Source organism: Ictalurus furcatus, chromosome 15 (genome assembly GCF_023375685.1).
Source record: "Ictalurus furcatus strain D&B chromosome 15, Billie_1.0, whole genome shotgun sequence".
NCBI classification, from domain to species: Eukaryota; Metazoa; Chordata; class Actinopteri; order Siluriformes; family Ictaluridae; genus Ictalurus; species Ictalurus furcatus.
Window position 1 is genome coordinate 23,791,535 of NC_071269.1, and position 20,949 is coordinate 23,812,483.

The 20,949-nt window shown below is 42.2% G+C and overlaps 1 protein-coding gene across 5 annotated transcripts in view; it reads left to right on the forward strand.

Annotated features, from left to right (window-relative positions):
* The window catches only part of LOC128619073 (cadherin-like protein 26), a 34,717-nt gene extending 14,763 nt beyond the window's left edge, over positions 1-19,954 (forward strand). Inside the window, exons 8-18 of one of the 5 annotated variants that reach the window (XM_053642941.1) lie at positions 1,976-2,161; positions 2,369-2,643; positions 2,770-2,912; positions 3,028-3,258; positions 8,972-9,193; positions 9,701-9,822; positions 12,060-12,107; positions 12,489-12,539; positions 13,245-13,292; positions 13,473-13,523; positions 18,295-19,954. In XM_053642941.1, the coding sequence (XP_053498916.1) occupies positions 1,976-2,161; positions 2,369-2,643; positions 2,770-2,912; positions 3,028-3,258; positions 8,972-9,193; positions 9,701-9,822; positions 12,060-12,107; positions 12,489-12,539; positions 13,245-13,292; positions 13,473-13,523; positions 18,295-18,507 (1,590 nt within the window). In that variant the 3' untranslated portion in view covers positions 18,508-19,954. Of the gene's footprint in view, positions 1-1,975; positions 2,162-2,368; positions 2,644-2,769; positions 2,913-3,027; positions 3,259-8,971; positions 9,194-9,700; positions 9,823-11,449; positions 11,552-12,059; positions 12,108-12,488; positions 12,540-13,244; positions 13,293-13,472; positions 13,524-18,294 lie in introns of those variants that run through there. The other 4 variants (XM_053642942.1, XM_053642943.1, XR_008387872.1 and 1 more) reach the window with 4 other exon arrangements.
* The last annotated feature ends 995 nt before the right edge of the window (positions 19,955-20,949 follow it).

Genomic DNA, 20,949 nt, shown 5'->3' on the forward strand with positions numbered 1-20,949 from the left:
CTTCTACTATCAGGGTTTATGTGGCCGCCATTTCGGCCAGCCACGCCCCTGTTGATGTAGCCTCTGTGGGACAACATCCTCTAACTTCGAGATTTTTTCCTGGTGTCAGGCGGCTGAGGCCCAGTTGCAGGCCAGGCAAACCTTTCTGGGACCTTTCTGTGGTCCTGGAAGGTCTGTCAGGTGCCCCATTTGAGCCCTTAGAGTCAGCTTCTGAGGAGCTTCTGACTCTAAAAGTAGCTCTTCTGCTGGCCCTGACATCTCTCAAGCGAGTAGGAGATCTACAAGCTCTCTCTGTTGCCCCTTCCTGCCTTGACTTTACCCCTGGATTAGCCAAGGCCTTCCTGTATCCTAGGCCGGATTATATTCCTAGGGTGCCTACATCTGCTGCCCAGCCTGTGGTGTTGCAGGCTTTCTGCCCTCCTCTTTATCCCACACCGGAACAAGAGAGAATGCACCTGCTGTGTCCAGTAAGGGCTCTCTGTACTTATGTCCACCGCTCTGGCCAGTGGCGTAAGTCGAAGCAGCTGCTGGTCTGCTTGGCAGCGACAGGTGAGGTGATGCTGGGTCAAAGCAGTGCATCTCTAATTGTATAGTGGAACCACTCTCTATCACTTATGAGGTGGGTGGTCTCGCTACGCCTCTGGGCATAAGGGCTCATTCCACTAGGTGGGTCACCTCCTCGAAGGCTTTGTCCAACTGGGTATCCTTACAAGAGGTGTGTGCTGCTGCAGGGTGGTCTACGCCACACACATTCATTTGATATTACAGCCTTCGATATTCATTCTGCCCCAGGCTCAAGTGTCTTGCAGTAACCCTTGGGCTTGTTTCTTTTTGAACAGGCCATACCTTTGGTATGATGGAGTGGGTATTCTTGTTCCCATAGTGTTTTGCTAAACACAACGTTGAGTTCCCTTTGAAAGGGAACGTCTGGGTTACGCATGTAACCCTGTTCCCTGAGAAGGGAATGAGACATTACGTAGCTTTGTCATACCGGGGTAGGCCTGTGAATTGCGTCTTCGCTTCAGATAATAGAAACTGATGACGTGGTTCACAGGTGTCGTTTATATATCACGCAACACGCTTAATTGCCACATCACCTGATCATGGCAGGCCTATAAATAGGCATGATTTTACACAAGCTTCAGATACCGGTTACGTGTGAGGGTGCTTCCCACAGCATTCAGCTAATGCAATGTCTCATTCCCTTCTCAGGGAACGGGGTTACATGCGTAACCCAGATGTTTTTTCAAAAGAGTTTCCCTCAGTTAATGCTAACAGAGGTGTGTAGCACGTCATTAATATCGTCCGTTGGTTTTTTGCAATTGTGTTGAGAGCAGGTCACTTACATTTCTTTGTACATACGATTTACTTAGATTATGTTGGTCATTTATGCACAGTTCACATTTTTAAAAGAACATTTCTTTTTTTTATTAAGTTGTAGGTCTCTCTATATTTTTTAAATCAAATTTATTCATACTTATACTTACTGTTTTAAATTGTCTTTTGCAACTTGCACAAGAATTTCCTTCAGGATCAATAAAGTTTATCTGACCTTATCTTATCTTATCTTAAGAGGTAAAGGAAATAATAGTGGTCCTAAACTTAAGCTCTTCATAATAATAATTACATTACTTTATATTCGATTTGATTGTGTACGTGGAATGCAGTTCAATTGTATCTAAACACTATAAAACACACTTTGTTGTGCTGTTATAAGAAAATAATCAACAGTGAGGTGGTTTGATGAAGTGGAGTTACTCTTCCCACCCCAAAGTAATTTTTTTTCCCTAAACATTATGTTCCAAAGTAATTTGTTCCTCTTAGTCCACAAGAATTTACCAATGCAAACAATTATTTGCATTTATTGTAGAAGGAAACGCCCAGCATATATTTCTGTGGAGCATCCACTAAAATAGTTAAACATATGAAAAGCAAACTATGCTGTATTTATAATAACATATGTCTCTTGGTCCAGTACGATGCTCAGGTTATAGAACTGGAAACCAATAAGGAACTTTTAAGGATCCCTGTGCAAGACCAGGACACTCCCAACACTCTAGCATCCAGAGCAATGTTCACTATTCTGAAGGGTAATGAGGAGGGCAATTACAAGATTGAGACAGACCCAGTTACCAACGAAGGAGTGCTGACTGTCATCAAGGTATATTTCAGAAATTCACAACCGAATTGAAATATAAATGCAAGTACGAATGTGCCAGTTCATTAGATATAACAATTTTGTAATTGACAACTAAGTGTATTAGCTCTGTGTATTTGATTCAGAACTATATTATATTTAATAAGAACTATGCATGTTGTGAGGATAAGAAAGATTTAATATGTGGATATTTATGTCCTTGTTTCTCAGGCAAAGGATTATGAGATAACTACTATAGTTGAGCTGGAAATAGGAGTGGAGAATGAGGAGCCCTTATTTGTATGCATCGACGGAAAGCCAGTTAAACCCATTCCAGAGACTTTAAAAAAACCCAGCACGGTTAAAGTCGCCGTCAAAGTCATTGATGTGAATGACCCACCCGTGTTTCAGAATAAAATTCAGAAGGTTTACAGGATTGAGGAAGAAGAGCCAGGAGAAGTGTTGTACACACCCATAGTAACAGATGAGGATTCAGTTAACATCAGGTATGTGTGAAAAGCAATTTTGATTGATTAAGATGAACCTTAATGGTAACCCTAAATGTAAGCATGTCAAGTGCTATAATTTCTTAATTTTCACACAAAAACATGATGAACTGTTTTTGCATCAAGGTATGAGCTAGCAGAAGATCCAGCTAAGTGGATGTCCCTAGACCCAAAGACATGCAAGGTTACCCTGGCAAAGAAGATGGACCGCGAGTCTCCATATGTCCACAACAGCACTTACACTGTCGTGATGCATGCAATAGATGATGGTATGATTTCCTAGCAAAGACTTCCTACACTTTACACTGTATAGATACATCTTCCAACACTAATTATGTCCAATTTTCAGTCTCCCTATATTTCTCTCATTGTTTTGTGACACAGGGGGACCTCCTGCCACAGGTACAGGCACTCTGGTGGTCCTTCTGGGAGATATGAATGACAATACACCTCATCTATCTTTGAACAGTTCAGTGATGTGTGGGAACAAAGCTGACAGAGTGAGAGTCAAGGCAGAGGACGCAGATGCTTTTCCATATAGTGGACCTTTCACCTTCACGCTTGGCAAAGAAGATCAGGAGCTGAAGAGACTGTGGAAGCTTGACCCGAGCTCAGGTGTGTAGAGAGAACAACTGTAAAATATGGACATTCATGGCAGTGGTTTTCCCTAAATGAAAACTAGCTTGATTAATTTGCTAAAACAGCAGTTCTGACAGTACTACAGCTGCAAATCACATGTTTATATTAACATTCTAATACATTACTGCTTCTATAGAAACTATTTTCAGAAGGTTTTATATGGCAAACACTCTGCACATGTGTAATTGTTGATATGGTAAAGTTTTCTGTTAGGAGAAGTTTATTTAACATTTTTGGAAGTAGTCTCCATGATAAATGGTGGTGCAGAAAGACCCAAGCAGATAGTACACAATGAGGGTAATGATGTATATCATGAAAGTGGTAGTGAGCACAAATTTTAGATGCTGAACCATAGTTGAATTTATTCTGCTGGTAATGTTGGTAAGTAATCTGCTGGTAAGTTTCAGATTCTTGTGTACTATCTGCCTGGCTCGGTTGGACTGTATTTTGCATTTTTTACTTTAGAATCGTATTGAAATGTCTGATGGTATATTGCAAAATAGTTTTCTCACGTAAATAATCCAGAGGTTTCAGTCTTCCTTAAGTTCTGAATTGTGGACAGGGCTTATTGCGATGTATCTACTAGACATGAACCTCTTAGTTAGCTGGTGTTAGTCACCCATTGCATCTCAACCCTAATTGTGTTACCTAAATTTTACTCTAAATTGGACTTCCTGCCAGACTAACAAAACAGGGGTCGTACTACCATAACTTTATTTGCCCTCAACTGTTGTCTCAGTGTTGGTAGGTAGGCTCTGGAACTGCCAGTCTGCCATCCAGAAATATGACTTAGTCTTGGCTTTAGCATCCATTCAGTCTCTCCATTTTCTGGCACTAACTGACTGAGATCTGTATGACTCCAGAGATCTTATTCATATAATTCTTATAATCCTTCCCTTCCTCTTTCCTTAACTGAATTTTCTCTTTCTACAGAAGAAATCCTGCACATTATCTTGTCCAACAAGTTTACCCCCTTACCTGCTGGATTTAACCCATTGTACAATGCTTCAGACCATCTCTCAATATCTCTTCCCCTTCATCAGTTGCATTATAAAGACTCCCTAACATCTGGTCATGTACCAACTGACTTTAAGACAGTAAAGGCTATTCCCTCTTGGAAAAAGCCCATTCTACATACCTCAGATATCAGCAACTACTGACCAGCATCACTTCTCTCTTTTCTTTCTAAAGTTCTTGAGCATGTTATATACAATATTTTAGTTTTTACTAAATGGTTTCATGCTTACCTGGACAGAATTGCTGCTAACACTGTATATCCATAGTATCACTGTACGTTATGTTTACATTTACAATATTTTACTATTATACTATATTGTTATATTTTAGCACAAGCTGTTACATATGGTGCTTTATCCACTTTATCTGTGCTAGAACCATGTACTTGGTCAGTGCTGCACTGCCCTTTACTATGCCTATTGTCCTACACTTGGTAAACTTGTTCTGTCTTGCGATGTTTGCACACATGCACTTTATGTAGTCCTGTGTAGGTCTGTGTAGTCTTAGTTAGTTCTGTGTTGCATGTAGTTCTGTGCTGCTCAGTCTTGGGTCCTTTTCAGTTCTCCCTCTATGCTCTCTCTGTGAGGTCATGTCATCACATGGGTTTTTTATACCACTGCTATGCTGATTCCACTCAACCCATCCGGTCCTTTCCTCTCTCAGACACTCATGTTTCTGCTTGAATCTCCACATGTTTGGCAGACATCTTGTCATTGATAGTAGCTCACCTGCTGAAACTAAATCCTAACAAGAGCTGCTGTATATCCTTGGAGATGCACCCCCACCTCAATATCATTTGATCTTCACATTCAAATCACACTATCTGACAGTGCTCACAACCTTGGGGTAATTCTGGACAACCAAGTATCCTTCTCTCCTCACACTGCTAACCTTGGTCATGCAGGTCCTTGTCATTTGAAGGCTGGACTACTGCGACTTGCTTGTGGAAGGTCTGCATCTGAGTGCTAACTGACCCTTGTAATTGATCCAGAATGCAGCTGCAAGACTTATTTTCAACAACCCCAAGTAGTCCCACACTACACCATAGCCACACAACCTCTAATCTGTGCGTTTTCTTTTCATGTTGTACTAACCTCTCCCACCAGGGTTTTTGCTTGAAGTTATCCTTATTCCCTTACTGGGTGAACAAGCATGGTGTTGTGTTTTGTGTTTTTAATAGATGTCATGTATACCACGTAATGAAGGTTAGGATGGATGCAAGTGCAGAAAAGAGTTTTTAACAAAGAGAGGCAGGCAGACAAATCCAAATCATGAGACAATATCGTGGTCGAAAAAAACAGGCAATGGGTCAGGCAATTGGCAAACAGGCATAAACTGGGCAAGGCTAGAATCGAGAACGTGAAACAAGAAACAAGATCAAAGAACATGAAACAAAATGAGGAACAGGGTACAAACGCTTGTTACGGTGATAACACTCAATACTTCACAAAGTGCAAAGAGACACGAGGGGTTTAAATGACAAACATAATCAAGGTTGAACCACAAGACAGTTGAGAACAATGATGACACTCCTACGTAAAACAACCAATGACAATACAGAGGAGGAGACGACATAAACCATAACAAAAGCACATGTTGAATGTAAACAAAGTCAATGTCAATGGAGACCCAAAAGCGTGCGTTCGGTAAGAGCTCACACATCAGGCTCGCGCATCGAGCTCGAGCTTCAGGTTTCCGAGCATGCTGCATGCTACAGCGCTAACTCAATGGAGAAATTGTGACAGAACTCCTCCCCAAGGGCACTCCCGGCGCACCAGAACACACTCCCCTCCCATGGCGGTCCTGGCCCTCTGGGCAAAAAGTCTGCAGCTGAACCTTGAGATTGAGCAGAGTCCTCAGCTGAGCAGGAAGGCAGAGCGGCATCCTCCACAGGGCAGGAAGGCAGAGTGGCGCCCTCAGCGGGGCTGGAAGGCAGAGCAACATCCTCAGCAGAGCAGGAAGGCGGAGCATTGTCCTCCATCGACTCTGCAGGCTGAACTTGGTTGGCTGTGTCAACAGACTCAGGCATGAGCAGAACTTGGTTGTCCGTGTCATCAGACTCAGGCGTGAGCAGAACCTGAGCAGAACCTGGTTGTCGTGATGTTGGCTTCAGGTGTGAGCAGAACCTGGTTGTTTCGAGACATTGGTTTCAGGCATGAGCAGAACCTGCTTGGTCGGAATGTCGTTTTCCGGCATGAGCAGAACCTTGTTGGTCATGACGTCGGCTTCAGGCTTGAGCAGAACCTGGTTGGTCATGATGTCGGCTTCAGGCGTGAGCAGAACCTGGTTGCTCGTGACGTTGGTTTCAGGCATGAGCAGAACCTTGTTGGTCGTGACATCGGTTTCAGGCATGAGGAGAACTTGCTTGGTCGTGTCAACCAACTCTGGCATGAACATAACTTGGTTGGTCGTGACGTCGGCTTCAGGCATGAGCAGAACCTGGTTGGTCGTGATGTCGGTTACAGGCATGAGCAGAACCTGGTTGGTCATGACGTTGGCTTCAGGCTTGAGCAGAACCTGGTTGGTCGTGATGTCAGCTTCAGGCGTGAGCAGTACCTGGTTGGTTGTGATGTTGTTTTCAGGAGTGAGCAGAACCTGGTTGCTTGTGACATCGGTTTCAGGCATGAGCAGAACCTGGTTGCTCGTGACATTGATTTCAGGCATGAGGAGAACCTGGTTGGTCATGTCAGCAGACTATGGCATGAGCATAACTTGGTTGATCGTGTTCTTGGTTTCAGGCGCGAGTAGAACCTGCTTGGTCATGACGTTGGTTTCAGGCATGAGCAGAACCTGGTTGGTCGTGATGTCAGCTTCAGGCGTGAGCAGTGCTTGGTTGGTTGTGACATCGTTTTCTGTCGTGATCAGAGCCTGGTTGGTCATGACGTTGTTTTCCAGCGTGAGCAGAACCTGGTTGGTTGTGATGTCGGTTTCAAGCGTGAGCAGAACCTGGTTGGTCATGACGACGGTTTCAGGCATGAGCAGAACCTGGTTGGTCGTGACGTCAGTTTCAGGCATGAGCAGAACCTGGTTGTTCGTGACGTCGGTTTCAGGCATGAGGAGAACTTGGTTGGTCAGGCCTACAGCCTCAGGCTTGAGCATAACTTGGTTGGTTGTGATGTTGGTTTCAGACTGGAACGTGGCATGGAAGGTCATGTAGTCGATTTCAGACTAGAACTTGGCATGGGATGTCACCTTGTCGACCTCAGACAGGAACTTGTCTTGGGAACTTGCCTCATCAACCTCCGACAGAAAATTGGCTTGAGAGGCTCTCTTTTTGACCTCAGACAGGAACTTGGCTTGAGAAATCATCTCTTCGACCTCAGACAGGAACTTGCCTTGAGAGGCCCTCTTTTCGACCTCAGACAGGAACTTGGCTTGAGTGATCGTCTCTCCAACCTCTAACAGGAATTTGGCTTGAGTGATCGTCTCTCCGACCTCTAACAGGTACTTGGCTTGAGAGGTCATCTCTTCGACCTCGGACAGCAACTTGGCTTGGGAGGTCAGCTCGTTGACCTCTAGCAAGAACTTGACTTTATGCTGGAGCTCTGGAGATGAGACCGCCTCGTGGTCTCATGCTGGAGCTCTGCAGGTGAGACCACCTCGTGGGTCTCAGGTTGGAGCTCTGGGGAAGAGGTCGCCACGTTGACCGTTTGGAAATTGGCAGGTGAGACTAATTCTCGGGTCTCATGCTGGAGCTCTGGGGATGAGACTGCCTCGTGGGTCTCATGCTGGAGCTCTGCAGGTGAGACTACCTTGTGTGTCTCAGGTTGAAGCTCTGGAGATGAGGTCACCCTGTTGATCTCTGGCTGGAGCTCAGCAGGTGAGACTACTACTATGAGGTACATTCTCCAGTCCCCTGGATCCCATGGCTAGTAGACGCTGCGCCCACTAGCAGGCTGGCCCAAAAAACGGGACAACATGAACCTTAGCCATTGCTTCTCGCTGGGCTTGTAGTCCGATAGGCTTGAAAAATAGAGCTAGCAGTCAACAAGAAAATATTCCGGGTAGCCATAAAACCTGTCACACCGATCTGGAAGATCTACGAAAGTCCACTGGCAAACAGGCATAAACTGGGCAAGGCTAGAATCGAGAACGGGAAACAAGATCAAAGAACATGAAACAAAACGAGGAACAGGGTACAAACGCTTCATACGGTGATAACACTCAATACTTCACAAAGTGCAAAGAGACACAATGGTTTTAAATGACCAACATAATCAGGGGTGTAACAGACAGCTGAGTACAATGTGACACACTTACGGGAAACGACCAATGACAATACAGGGGCGGAGACAGGACATAAACCATAACAAAAGCACTTGTCGAAAGTAAACAAAGTCAATGTCACTGAAGACCCCAAAGCGTGCATTTGCTAAGAGCTTGCGCATCATGCTCACATTTCAGGTTTCTGAGCGCACTGCATGCTACAGCCCTAGCTCGAGAGAAAATCTTGACAATAGAGACTAAAAAGGCACTTTTGATAAGGGGCATCTGCTGACTGCTGTAAATATAAATGTAAATGCAATGTCAATTAGTTGCTCCAAAAATATGTTTATAACACTGTCACTCATTCACTCTCTTTATTTTATATTTACCTGATGTCATGATGATCAGTTTAATCACCTGCATGTCCGCTTTGTTTCAAATAACCTGCATATCTGTTGTGCCACAGGGTATGAAACCTCATTGATTAGCCTGACAAGTCTGCCTTACGGGACGTACTCCGTTCCACTGAAGATTACTGACCAACAGGGGGTGCTAGCACACAACATCTTTCAAGTGTTGGTGTGTGACTGTGGGAAAGGAGACGTGTGTCAAGACTTGCTACCTCGATCCTCCAGCCTCCATGGAGCAGCTATAGGAATTCTACTGGGAGCACTGCTCTTGATGGCTTGTGAGTGTTTCCTTAAAAAATACAATTATAGTAATACGTCTGCTAATAAATCCAGTCGCAATTAAAAATCAGAATCAACATTCAAAAATACAGTATTTTAACTTCTAAAAAAAGTCATTTTTGCTTTGTGAGAAATTATTGTTGTCTTTTAATGACTTAAAACCAGACTCAGTGCGCATGAGATGTAGTTAAGCTTTCCATGTAATCTGAAATATTTCCAATAGAAATGCTGGTAAAAGCTCCTTTTTTGCATAGATATAAGGAAAAAATGCACACTGTATCCATAACAATGTTCTTAAGACTACATGCACTAAGGAAACCAATTCAAATAATATACCAAGCAAATTAAAACTGCATTATTAACTGAAACACTTCTAAAGTATACCACATTGTTATTCAGTAAATTGCACTTACTGTGAATTTGTTCTAAACATTTTGCCATCAATAATTACATACTTAATAATGCATATTGATTAACCGGTAATAAAAGTCTCAATTTTTCCACAGTGCTGCTCTGCTTTTGTTTCTTCTGTAAGTGTGGAGAGAAAAAAAAAATCAATCACTACTTGTTTGATGGAATCCAAACCCTGATGGCATACAATGATGAAGGAGGAGGTTCATTGTGCAAGGTGTGTACATGCTGATTGAAATATTAATCAGTGTTGTTCATGATTATAAACTTTACTATTTGTGGACTTCATCTTGTCTTTTAATGCCATTGATTTAGAGTTATTGCAGGACAAGCTCATCACAAGCTCATCAAGAGTCACAGCCATCTGCTGCTCAACACCTATTAATGATCGTTGTAGACTTTAGACGAAGGTCTTAAATTAAATTTATTTTTATTTGTATAGAGCTTTTAATAATATACATTTACATAGACAACGACAAAGCAGAACAACTTCCTGAGATGAACCATAATCAAAAGGGAACCCATTCTCTTCTGTGCGACCCCCTATAGCAGGGCTGTATGTTATTACAATATACAGGTGTAGAGGAATTAAGGCAAACCATACTAAGTATGTTCAAATGATGTATCTTTGTGGATTTGTTCAGTGCTATCTTAATCCTAGCCTATTACTAGAAATTTTTTCTAATACCCTTGATCAAAAAGATGAAATGATCCTTTTATATATATTTTTTCCAATAATATGTTACTACATCTTCCGATGTTTTATTTACAATATCAATCCTGTTAGGTAAGGCTTACCTTATTTTATCGATTTATCAATCATCAACTAGGTGCACAATTCAGCTAGAGTTTGGGTTGCCTATTTTGGTGTTTCACCTGTTCACACACGTTTTCTATGGGATTGAGGCAGGGTGATTTAGCAATCCAGTCAGCTGGAGTTCGACTATTTGATCATACTTATCAAACAAGTCACACATTTTGGGCACAGATTTGGCTCTATGTCTGTTTTGCTAACCTGCACTAATCCATCAGATTTATCAGATTTTATATGATCCTATGCCACAGGTTCCCAACCCTAGTCCTGGAGTACTCCCTGTCCTTCACCTTCAAGCATTTCCCTGCTCTAATATGTCAACTCAGCAAGAGCTGTTAATTAGCTGATTAGATGAATCAGCTCTTTTGTCTGCAGGGGAAACACTAAAATGTGTTGGAAGATACTCCCTTTCTGCTTCCTTCTTCCTCCCTTACAGTACTCGATTAGTGCTCTATCTGATTGTCTCACAACCTTGCCTACTTCACCATATCCTACCAAGTTACCAAGACATTTTAAACCCCACCCCATCTATCCATCTCACTTTATCATTTCTCCTGTACCAAACATGATACATCACACATCCTATACTACCTTGACCTTCCAGACACTCACTATTGTATTCTACCAGAACTTATGCTATTGTCTCCTGTACCATATCCTTCTTTACATTTCTTTACCATATCCTACACTCTAAGAAGTGTAATCCAATGTCCAAGGGGAGTTTTTTGTAGTGTGACGGAATGCTCTCCTTCTCACTGGCTCCCCCCTCTGGCTCCTCGGAGTCAGAGAGGGTGGGTTGACTCTCCATACCAGAGGGAGAAGTCGCATGGTGAGCTCCACGCATCGCTCTTTCAGCTGAGAAGTGAGAGAGCCGAGAGCGGGGCTGCTTCATTGTGCATCCCTTTTTAAAATTATATATATAATTTCACAGTGTGAAATCAGTCAGCTCCCTCAAAGGCTGCTGTAGCATGCTCCACTCGCATATCAGAGATAGAGATAGAGCAGCGCTCATCTGCAATTCCCCCTTTAGATCCAAATGGGACCCCCAGTATCTGAGCCAGCTGGTTGCCTCGACAGCGGCCAGCCCAGAGTCCTGAGGTTCCAAGACACTTCAGCTCGCTTCAGCTGAGAAGTAAGCACGCGCCACTCCCATACTCTTCACACAAAAAATGTGTCCACCCCCCTCTGTAATAACATGAAAGCAGGGTGTAACACACTTTCTAAACTCTCTAAAGCTCATAGCACAAGAGCTGTTTACAGGCGCCGTTTTATAGTCACACAACATGTGAAATGCCACGTCACCTGACCACAGCAGGCCTATAAATAGGCATGATTTTACATAGACTTACACAGACTCCAGTTATGTACCTTAAATTATTTTTAAAGGTACTCTATATTTATGCTTTCAGGTGAAACATACATATTAAAGGTATATAAGATGTAACCTTGATTTTATCACCCCACCAACAAGGAAAAGTACAGCTTGATCCAGGTTACCTTTCCTCCCCTGCCAGCTCTACTGTATCCTACCAAACTTTACCCTGTTCTCTCCTATACCATGTCCTTCTTTACCATACTTCACACAACCTTTTTCTAACATGATCCTGCATCCTTCTTTCTCCTCTTACTTTGAATTTCAGCAGAGTCCCACCAATCATTCAGGCAGCTTGAAGACAGGAACTTTTGCGGTTTGTACTGCATATTTGCTTTATTTATCTTTTTTTACGTATAGAAATACAGATACACAGTGTCACATCTGTACATTACCAAAAACTCTACAACAAATATGAAAATAAAACAGGAAAATCAGAATCGCATTAACTAAATGATAAATCCTTACTGAACATCACATGCTCATTGAGTGTGTTTGTCTGAGACGGAGGAATATCTAGAATTGAATGTTTACACAAAGAGGAAATATTAATGTAAATAGATCTCCTGATGGTTTTATTCATACTCAGATATATCAAGTGTTACTGTGTTTTGCACATGTGTAGTATATTATTAAATGGAATACATTTACAGTCTGTTTAAATGGTTTTATGCTGTCTTCTGTATAACTCACACAGGAATCCAGTGCATTTAGAGATTCAACTGTTCCGAGGAACAGCTACAGAACAGTGAGTTTCACTAGCACTAAAAACGATTTTGCTAGGATTACGTTTGCTCTTGAGAGTAAATCAGAATGACATATATGGCATACACTATATGGGCAAAAGTTTGTCACGCCCATATTTGATCATCCCATTCCAGATTTGTTCCCCCTTTTCTACTATAATAACTTTCATTTTTCTGGGAAGGCTTTCCACTAGATTATATCACATGGCTGTGGGGATTTGCCCATTCAGCCACAAGAGTATTACCGAGGTCAAGAACTGAAGTTGGGCGATGCGTCCACACAGTTGGCATTTCACATTATCTTAAGGACTATTTTTTAGGTATTGTCTTAGTTTAAACTTGTTGACATGTTCTTGTCAACCTTGCTAATTTCATTGCAGTTGTTTAGTCATAATTTAAAGTTTGAAATTTTTCAGTTATGTATGTACCCAATCTCACATGCTAATACTCTGGGTGAATTACTTTTATAAAAACAAAGGGAGGGATGTAATCTGGCACTACAGCTTTAAGAAAGGGTTTTCCCAGAAATGCTTGATGACGAATGCTGGTCAAGCAAGTGTGCTACTGTCTGAGCGGGATGCTACCAATCAATAAAACATTTGTTCATCACACAAGGTTGTTGATCTGAAGTCATTACAGTCATATTTACCATTTAAGAATGTGGAATAATTTAAGCCTTATTATAACACCTGTGTTTTGTGTCCCAGCAGTCCAGGACCAGAAGCAGTAGATATAATACATATGACACTGTTTGGGTAAGTTGTTTTAGAGGCTTTTAAGTATTATTTGAAAAAAAAAAATATATATATATATATATTTTAAAAGGTTTTAAAAATGGCACCAAGATGGTAATCTTTCTACATTAATTCAGCTATTATAATTCAGCAGTTAATAATTTTACACACTGTGTTCTGATATGTATTTGCACTTTTCAGAGTGGGTTGAGCAGATCCTTTAGCTTTAACATGGAAGACCTCCTTAGAATGGTAAAATATTTCTCAGTTTTCACACAAACCTATCCTTTATTGAAGTAATTTCTTTTTTTTTTCTTCTTGATGATACCAAGGAGTTCTTGAATGTGATTGGTCAGAGGGTGTCATTATTCCATACATATTCTCTAATCCAGATTTTTATAAGTTTTATAAGATTGTATATTCCATCCATTCTTAACCCAGATAAAACCTTATACTCCAGTCATTATATGAAACAAAATACTAAGAATGTCATATTTAGTTTTTGAGTGGATTTGATATTTTTCTGGAATAATTCCACTTTCGTATTATTCAATGATAATAAAAACATAATTAATTTTGCTACCATTAATTAAATTGGCAGATCTTCAAATTGTATTCTTCAGAAAGAAATTAAGACATGTGAAGATAAGGAAAGAAAGAAATTATACCATATGTAATTTCAAACAGCAAACAATAACTGGCCAAATTTATTGTGATGTGGTGAGCTAAAAAGATGTACATCTGTGACTTCATCTTCTGGACAGATTTGTTGCTGGAATACATTACAAACCAGAGCAAACCAGGGGCGACAGTAGAAAGGAAAACTAATTTTATGTATAGAACTGATCAAATGACTTGCTTTCAGTCTTTCATTTCCCTATTTTATTACTTCATTTAGTTTTATTTTATTTTTAAAAATCTGATTATATTCTCTGTTGCTTTCAGAAAAGTTGCCTATATTTCAGATTTGATCACATGTGTTCCCTTTCAAAGGGAACTCAACGTTGCATTTAGCATAACAGTATGGGAGCACCCTTGCACGTGCGACCAGTATCTGAAGCTTGTGTAAAATCATGCCTCTATTTATAGGCTTGCCATGATCAGGTGACGTGGCACCTGTGAACCGCGCCGTCAGCCTTATTATCTATAGCGAGACTGCATGTCGGTTGTTTGTGTAAAGAAACAAAAGACGCTTCATTTTCTCAAAATCTCAGAACTTTTCTATCCCTTTAAAAAAAGAGAATAAAAAAAAGGAATGAGCGAGAGAGAAAAATATCAGTGAGAGAATTCAGGAAGTGTGTTACGGCTTGCTCCTATTTCATCACGGGGAGTGGTGCACACTTTCTGTGTGAAGTGTCTAGGGAAGAGCATGCGATGGCAGCCTCGAGAGGCTGCGCATTGTAACGCCTACATTAGGAAGCTCTGCTCGCAACTCGCTCTCTTCTTGGAAGCCGAAGTGAGTTGGGTTTCAAAGCCTCGTGGATCTGGGCCGAGGGATCTCTTATGGATCCGGAAGAGGAGCCGGAGACGAGCGCTGCTCTATTTCTTGCCCTGTCTTCCGGGTCTGGCTCTCCCCTGAATTTTGGAGCATGTGTCGCGACTCCTCCTTCCGCATGGAAAGCCAAAAGGGAAACAAAGAGAAAACACACACACACAAAAAAGGAATAGTAATAATTCCACTCTGACTCCGAGGAGCCAGAATGGTGTACTAAAAACTGACAGCAGCATATAAAGAGCTGCTTGAAGTGATTACTAAGGCTGGATGAGCTTGTTTCTCCCCAGTGAAAGTAAATCCTTCAAACTGCAGAAAACTCCCCTTTCTTCCAGAAGTGATTGACAAAATATCAGGCTTCTGAGGGAAAACCATGCATAAGCCGTATTTATAACCCCACGATGTTGGATTATTTGGCCACTGTGGGGAATGAATGGCATGACGATTTAGGTGTAAGTGGAGGAGGTGCTTGCGAACTACCTGTCTTCATCAATGGCAGGTAATTTAGGGTGGCCGGCTTTGCCATCCAAGCCACCGTGTAAGGCCACCATGGCATTGGTGGGCAAGGCCTATGCAGTAGTAGTCTTGCTTGTGGGTCAATGCCGACAATGACTGTATTGCAGGCCTACCAAGCAGACTTGCTGAGTGAGCTCGACATATGGCAGCATTCAGCCAGTTCCTTCCCTGTTATGTCGAGTTTACCCGGGCATCCACGAGTGGAGCCCTGGCCAGTACTAGTGCGAGGGAGACACAGAAGGCAAGTATGGCAGCCTGCCAACCCCTGCAGACAGCCAGGGGAACCGGGCAGCCACAGTCGTGGCCTGCTACTAGGCCTGATCTGAGAATGGTCATAAAGGCCAAGCAGACAAAGAAGAGCAGTCCTGAGGGGCCGTGGAGGGACGTATCAGGGGACATGAGGTTGTTAGGGCAGTTAGCCCTTAGTGCTGATGTAGGGCCTCCCCTACCCAAGGCTGTCCCAAGTTTTCAGTGTTCTCTGGTCAGCAAGCTGTCACAGGGCAACGAAACTCTGATGCTTTTCCTCCAATAGAATGTGGAAAAGTTAACGTCACTAAAATACCATCTGGCAGCATGGAAACTACTGCCAAATGTGTCTCCATGGGTTCTGTCTACCATAGAAAAGGGTTGCTGGGTCCAGTTCAGAGCTTGACCCCCCTGGATCAGAGGTGTTCTCACCACTGTAGTCAGCACAGACCAGAGCCTGACGTTAGCACAGGAAGTAAGATCCCTCTTGGACAAAGGGGCCATAGAACATGTACCCCATTCCCTGAGGTAGGGAGGTTTTTACAGCCGTTATTTCCTGATCTGCAAAAAATAGGAGTATGCAGCCAATTTTAGATCTGTGTCATCTGAACTGTACTCTTTGGAAATACAGGTTCAAGATGCTGACACCAAAACTTATTCCACAGATTCAGTTTGAGGACTGGTTTGTGATGATAGATCTAAAAGGTGCATATTTACACATAGAAATATCGCCCAGTCACAAGAAGTTCCTGGGGTTTGCGTTGGAGGCAATGCAAACCAAGATCAGGTACCTCCCTTCAGGCTAGGTTTATCCCCTCTCACCTTCACAAAGTGCTTGGATGTCATTCTGGCTCAATTGTGACTCCAGGGCATCCGTGTACTAAAGTACCTGGATGACTGGTTAATTCTAGCACGATCCAGGGAACTGGTAGTTCAACATCGAGATGTTGTTCTCGCCCACATGAAGAGCTTGGGGCTCAGGTTGAACCTCAGAAAAGTATGCTTTCTCCAGTGCAGTTTTCTAGGGGTTATAAGGATTCTACTACAATGATGGAATTTTGTATCCCCAACATGCATAGGGTCAATCCTATCAACATTGAGCAACATAAAGCTGGATCTTGGCATCCTCTCCAGTCTCTATGGGAGACTGTGGGAGCTTATGGCAACAGCAGTCAATGTCATACCATTGGGCCTATTGCACAGTAGACCGTTTCAGTGGTCACTGAGAAGTTGGGGGTTTCGTCTGAGGATGAAACCTCTGAGAGTAATCAGTGTCACGCAGCAATGCCTACGTGCTCTGAGAATTTGGAAGTGTCCCTGGTTTCTAGCCTTGGGTCACAATCTAGGGGTGTCTCCTTTGTGCAAGACGGTAATGACAGTCATCTCCCTAACGGGCTGGGGCGTGGTCTTAGACAGCTGTCCAGCTCATGGTCTCTGGAGTGGCATATAAAATGCCTAGAAATGTGGGCCTTATTTCTAGCACTGAAATTCTTTCTTTCTCAATTGAGAGGTCACCATGTGTTTACAGACAACACAGCGGTGATCTCATATATCGGCCTCCAGGTGGTATTATGTGCACGCCCCCTGTTCAGGCAGGCACAACTAATTCTTCTCTGGGCAGATGGAACGTTTTGTCAGTGAGTTCAATGTACATTCTGGGCAACAGGAATATGGGGGCAGACATCCTGTTGAAGCAGGGGCTGAGGCCCAGGGATTGGTGGCTCCATCCACAAGTGGTGGAGTCCATATGGCGGAGGTTTGACCAAACGGGAGTGGATGTGTTCGCCTCTGAAGAGACAACACCGCTGTGGTTCACCCTCACTCCTCCCGCAACATTAGGGCTGGACGCCATGGTGCACATGTTGCCAAGGTCACATCTATATGCTTTCCCCCCTATAGCTCTGCTCCAACAAGTTCTAGTGAGAGTTCACCAAGACGGTCTACGTCTGCTGCTAGTAGCACCTTATCGGCCAGGATTATATTCCTAAAGTGCCTACATTGGCTGCCAAGCCAGTAGTGTTGCAGGCTTTCTGCCCTCCTCTGTTCCTCACACTGGAACAAGAGGAATTGCACTGACTGTGTCCAGTAAGGACTCTCTGTACTTACGTCCACCATTCCGACCAGTGGTGTAAGTCAGAGCAGCTGCTGGTCTGCTTTGGCGGCAACAGTAGAGGTGATGCTGTGTCAAAGTGGCGCATCTCTAATTGGATAGTGGAAGCAATCTCTATCGCTTATGAGGCACGCAGTCTCACTACGCCTCTGGGCATAAGGGCTCATTCCACTAGGGGAGTCACCTCCTCGAAGGCTTTGTCCAAATGGGCATCCTTACAGGATGTGTGTGCTGTGGCAGGGTGGTCTACGCAGCACACAGTCATTCGATTTTACAGCCTGAATATACATTCCGACCCAGGCTCGAGTGTCTTGCCGTGACCCTCGGGCTCGGGTCTTTTTGAACAGACCATACCCTCAGTATGACTTAGCGGGTATTCTCGTTCCCATACTGTTATGCTAAACGCAACGTCAAGTTCCCATTGAAAGGGAACTTCTGGGTTACGCATTAACTTTTATTTAAGCAGTGTGTGAGCATCCCTGATGAAGGGGTTAACTTCAATAATTAAACATATAACACACTTTATCTTTTTTTTGTAATTTTGAGTTGCTGACAATCTTTCTTGTAAATTTTGCCAAATCTGTGTTTGCTAAATCTCTCAACATTTTCAAAACTAATTTGAGCTCATTATCTCTTCTCCTGATGATTCATTACTGCAGAAGATCTCTAAACTTTCTAAGGAGGACTTCCCTGAATATCAACCACATGATTACAGCTCTGAAGGGGCTAACATCGACACCATGTCACTAGACAAGCTCTCCATCTGCAGCAATGGAGATGATCTGGACTTTCAGGAGAATTTGGGCCCAAAATTTAGCGCACTGGAAGAGATCTGTCAACAAGCGTTAAAAGAGAAGAACATTAAGTTGTAATTGTTTTTGAATGTTATTTGCTTTCCCAATGGATCTTACAACTTTTTAAGTAGTCTTCTTTCCTGTCTCGATGTTTTGTGCATAATATAATACGTCATGGCTAAGCACTTGATTTTTCCAGCTATACACTTCACTTTACTTTATAATAGTAAGGAAAATAAGGAAAAGCTTACAAAAAGACATCAAGACTCCAGTATGTGTATAGTGAAAAATGATTTTGTGGTTAGCATGATTGCCTCACAACTCTGGGGTTGGGGGTTCGAATCCTGCCTCTGCCCTGTGTGCACAAAGTTAGCATGTTCTTCCCATGCTTTGGGGGGTTCCTCCGGGTACTCTGCTTTCCTCCCCTAGTCCAAAAACATGCGTTATAGTCTTATTGGCACTTCCAAATTGTCTGTAGTGTGAGAATGTGCGTGCGATTGTGAAATCCCCTCCCCGCCCCATTCCAGGGTGTTTCCCACCACGTGCCTGCCCTGAGTTCAGCTCCAGACTCCCACTCAACCCTGTGTAGGATCAGCGGTACAAAAAATAAATGGATGGATGGAGTTTGTTACAGTAGGCTGTGATGATCTTTTCTAGTAGGTCTACTAAAAGTGAAGTCAACCCCTAAATCGTGGCACATCCGTCAAAGTGTTTTGTTTTCTACTTTCCATTTGTTCTCCATTTCTCTTCAACCCTGGTTTGTGGAACCTCATCCTTGTTTCCCAATTTCCATATTTGGTTGTGATTCTTGTTCTCGTTAAATTGCTGTCTCTTGTGATTGGATTACTCCATTCCCCAGTTTCGGCATCCTATTTCATTTCTTATACTAAGCTGTTTTTAAGCCTAAAGGTGCTTTCACATATAAAGCGTTTAATCAATTTGAATGGAACCTTTGTGTTTTTCTTTCCCCTTCATGTGGTTCTTTAGGCAAGTGAGCATGTAGTCTCACCCAAGCCATAACAACTCATCCAAGAGGGTCTAAGCAAGATGTTGTTGGTTCACTTCCACCTCTAGTGTGATTTGATAGCAGTCAGAAAGCAAATCGATTCTGAATCAACCTGACTGCAGGAAGTGAACCAAACATGCGGTGTGAAGTTATATTCATGAAAAATGTATCGTTTCCTATGTCTGCTGAAAGTTTTGCTAACTCTGCTGTAGTAACACTTTTAGTGGGACTGTTCCTAGAATTGGAATTTTACATGGTGAACATAGACAAGCGGAGTGATACACACAGTGAAACATCCCAGTGCAGTTATACTTTTAACACCACTCATCCAGGCAAATTAATAGACCAGAACTAACTGTTGTTTAAAAACCATAATTTGTTTGTTTTTGGAATCTCCTGAAGGTTTAAATAAATAAATAAACAAATAAAAACAAAAAATGGGGGACTAAATGTCCCCACAAGGATATGAATATTTTGACCTATTCATTCAATGAATAATGTTAAGTTGTGTTTTTAATCAGTGCAATAAACAGACAATGAGCATTCATGACTTGATTACTGGTACAGCATTATTTTTTTCCATAGTATCATATTGGTATCAAACATACTAATGTTGGTATTGGTGTCAAAGTCAAAATACTGCTACACTGACAACTCTAGTATCTAGCAGATGCCGTGCCTCTCACTGCATGTGGCCAAGCATATAGATTGTCTTAATTATGTCTCATATAGTTGCTCTTGACAAAGTGAATGCACAAAAATATGGAGGTGGGAGCAACTGACTTTTGTCCAGTTGTGCAGTTCTGATATATCCGTCCAGTTTTTATTTATCGAGAAGAATTTTCATTTCATCAAACGTCCTGAATAAAAAGGTGAATTATTATTTCATTTTTGTCTAGTTTCTTCCTGGGAAAGATTTAGACAAATACTTTTAAACATCTTAATTCTTGTCAATAAAAAAAAATAGCACTGTTTGTCACGCTCGTTATATACCACCCATAACGGCTTCTGTTAAGGATGATCCTCTACAAAAGGGATCTCGCCTGTCACTTTGCAACCTAAAATGATCATTTTAAATGGTCTGTTTTTAACTGATAAAAGAAACACTGTTGAGTGACCTGATTAACTGGAATGCTCTCAACATGCTTGTGCTTATAAAAACTTGGCATTTGATTCTAAACAAACACTGTCAACACCTCTCAAAAACATGACTGAATGGCATGGGTGGTGAGCTGGCTGTTGTTCACCATGGATAACCTACTAAATGTAAGGCTTTTCACATTCAGCTCTGGTGTGTGGTTTATGGTCAACACACACCTGCTCTAAGAAAACTTTTCGTTTGGGCTAGTTATTAAGGCAACCCCTTATAAATACCAGTTATTCATGAATCCATAACTATTAACAATAACTATAAGACATTAAATGCAGTGTTGATAGATTCTGTGATGAATATAAGCTAGTCAACTGAAATAACTGGAAATCTTACACAAAAACATTCATACAGACCGAGGCCA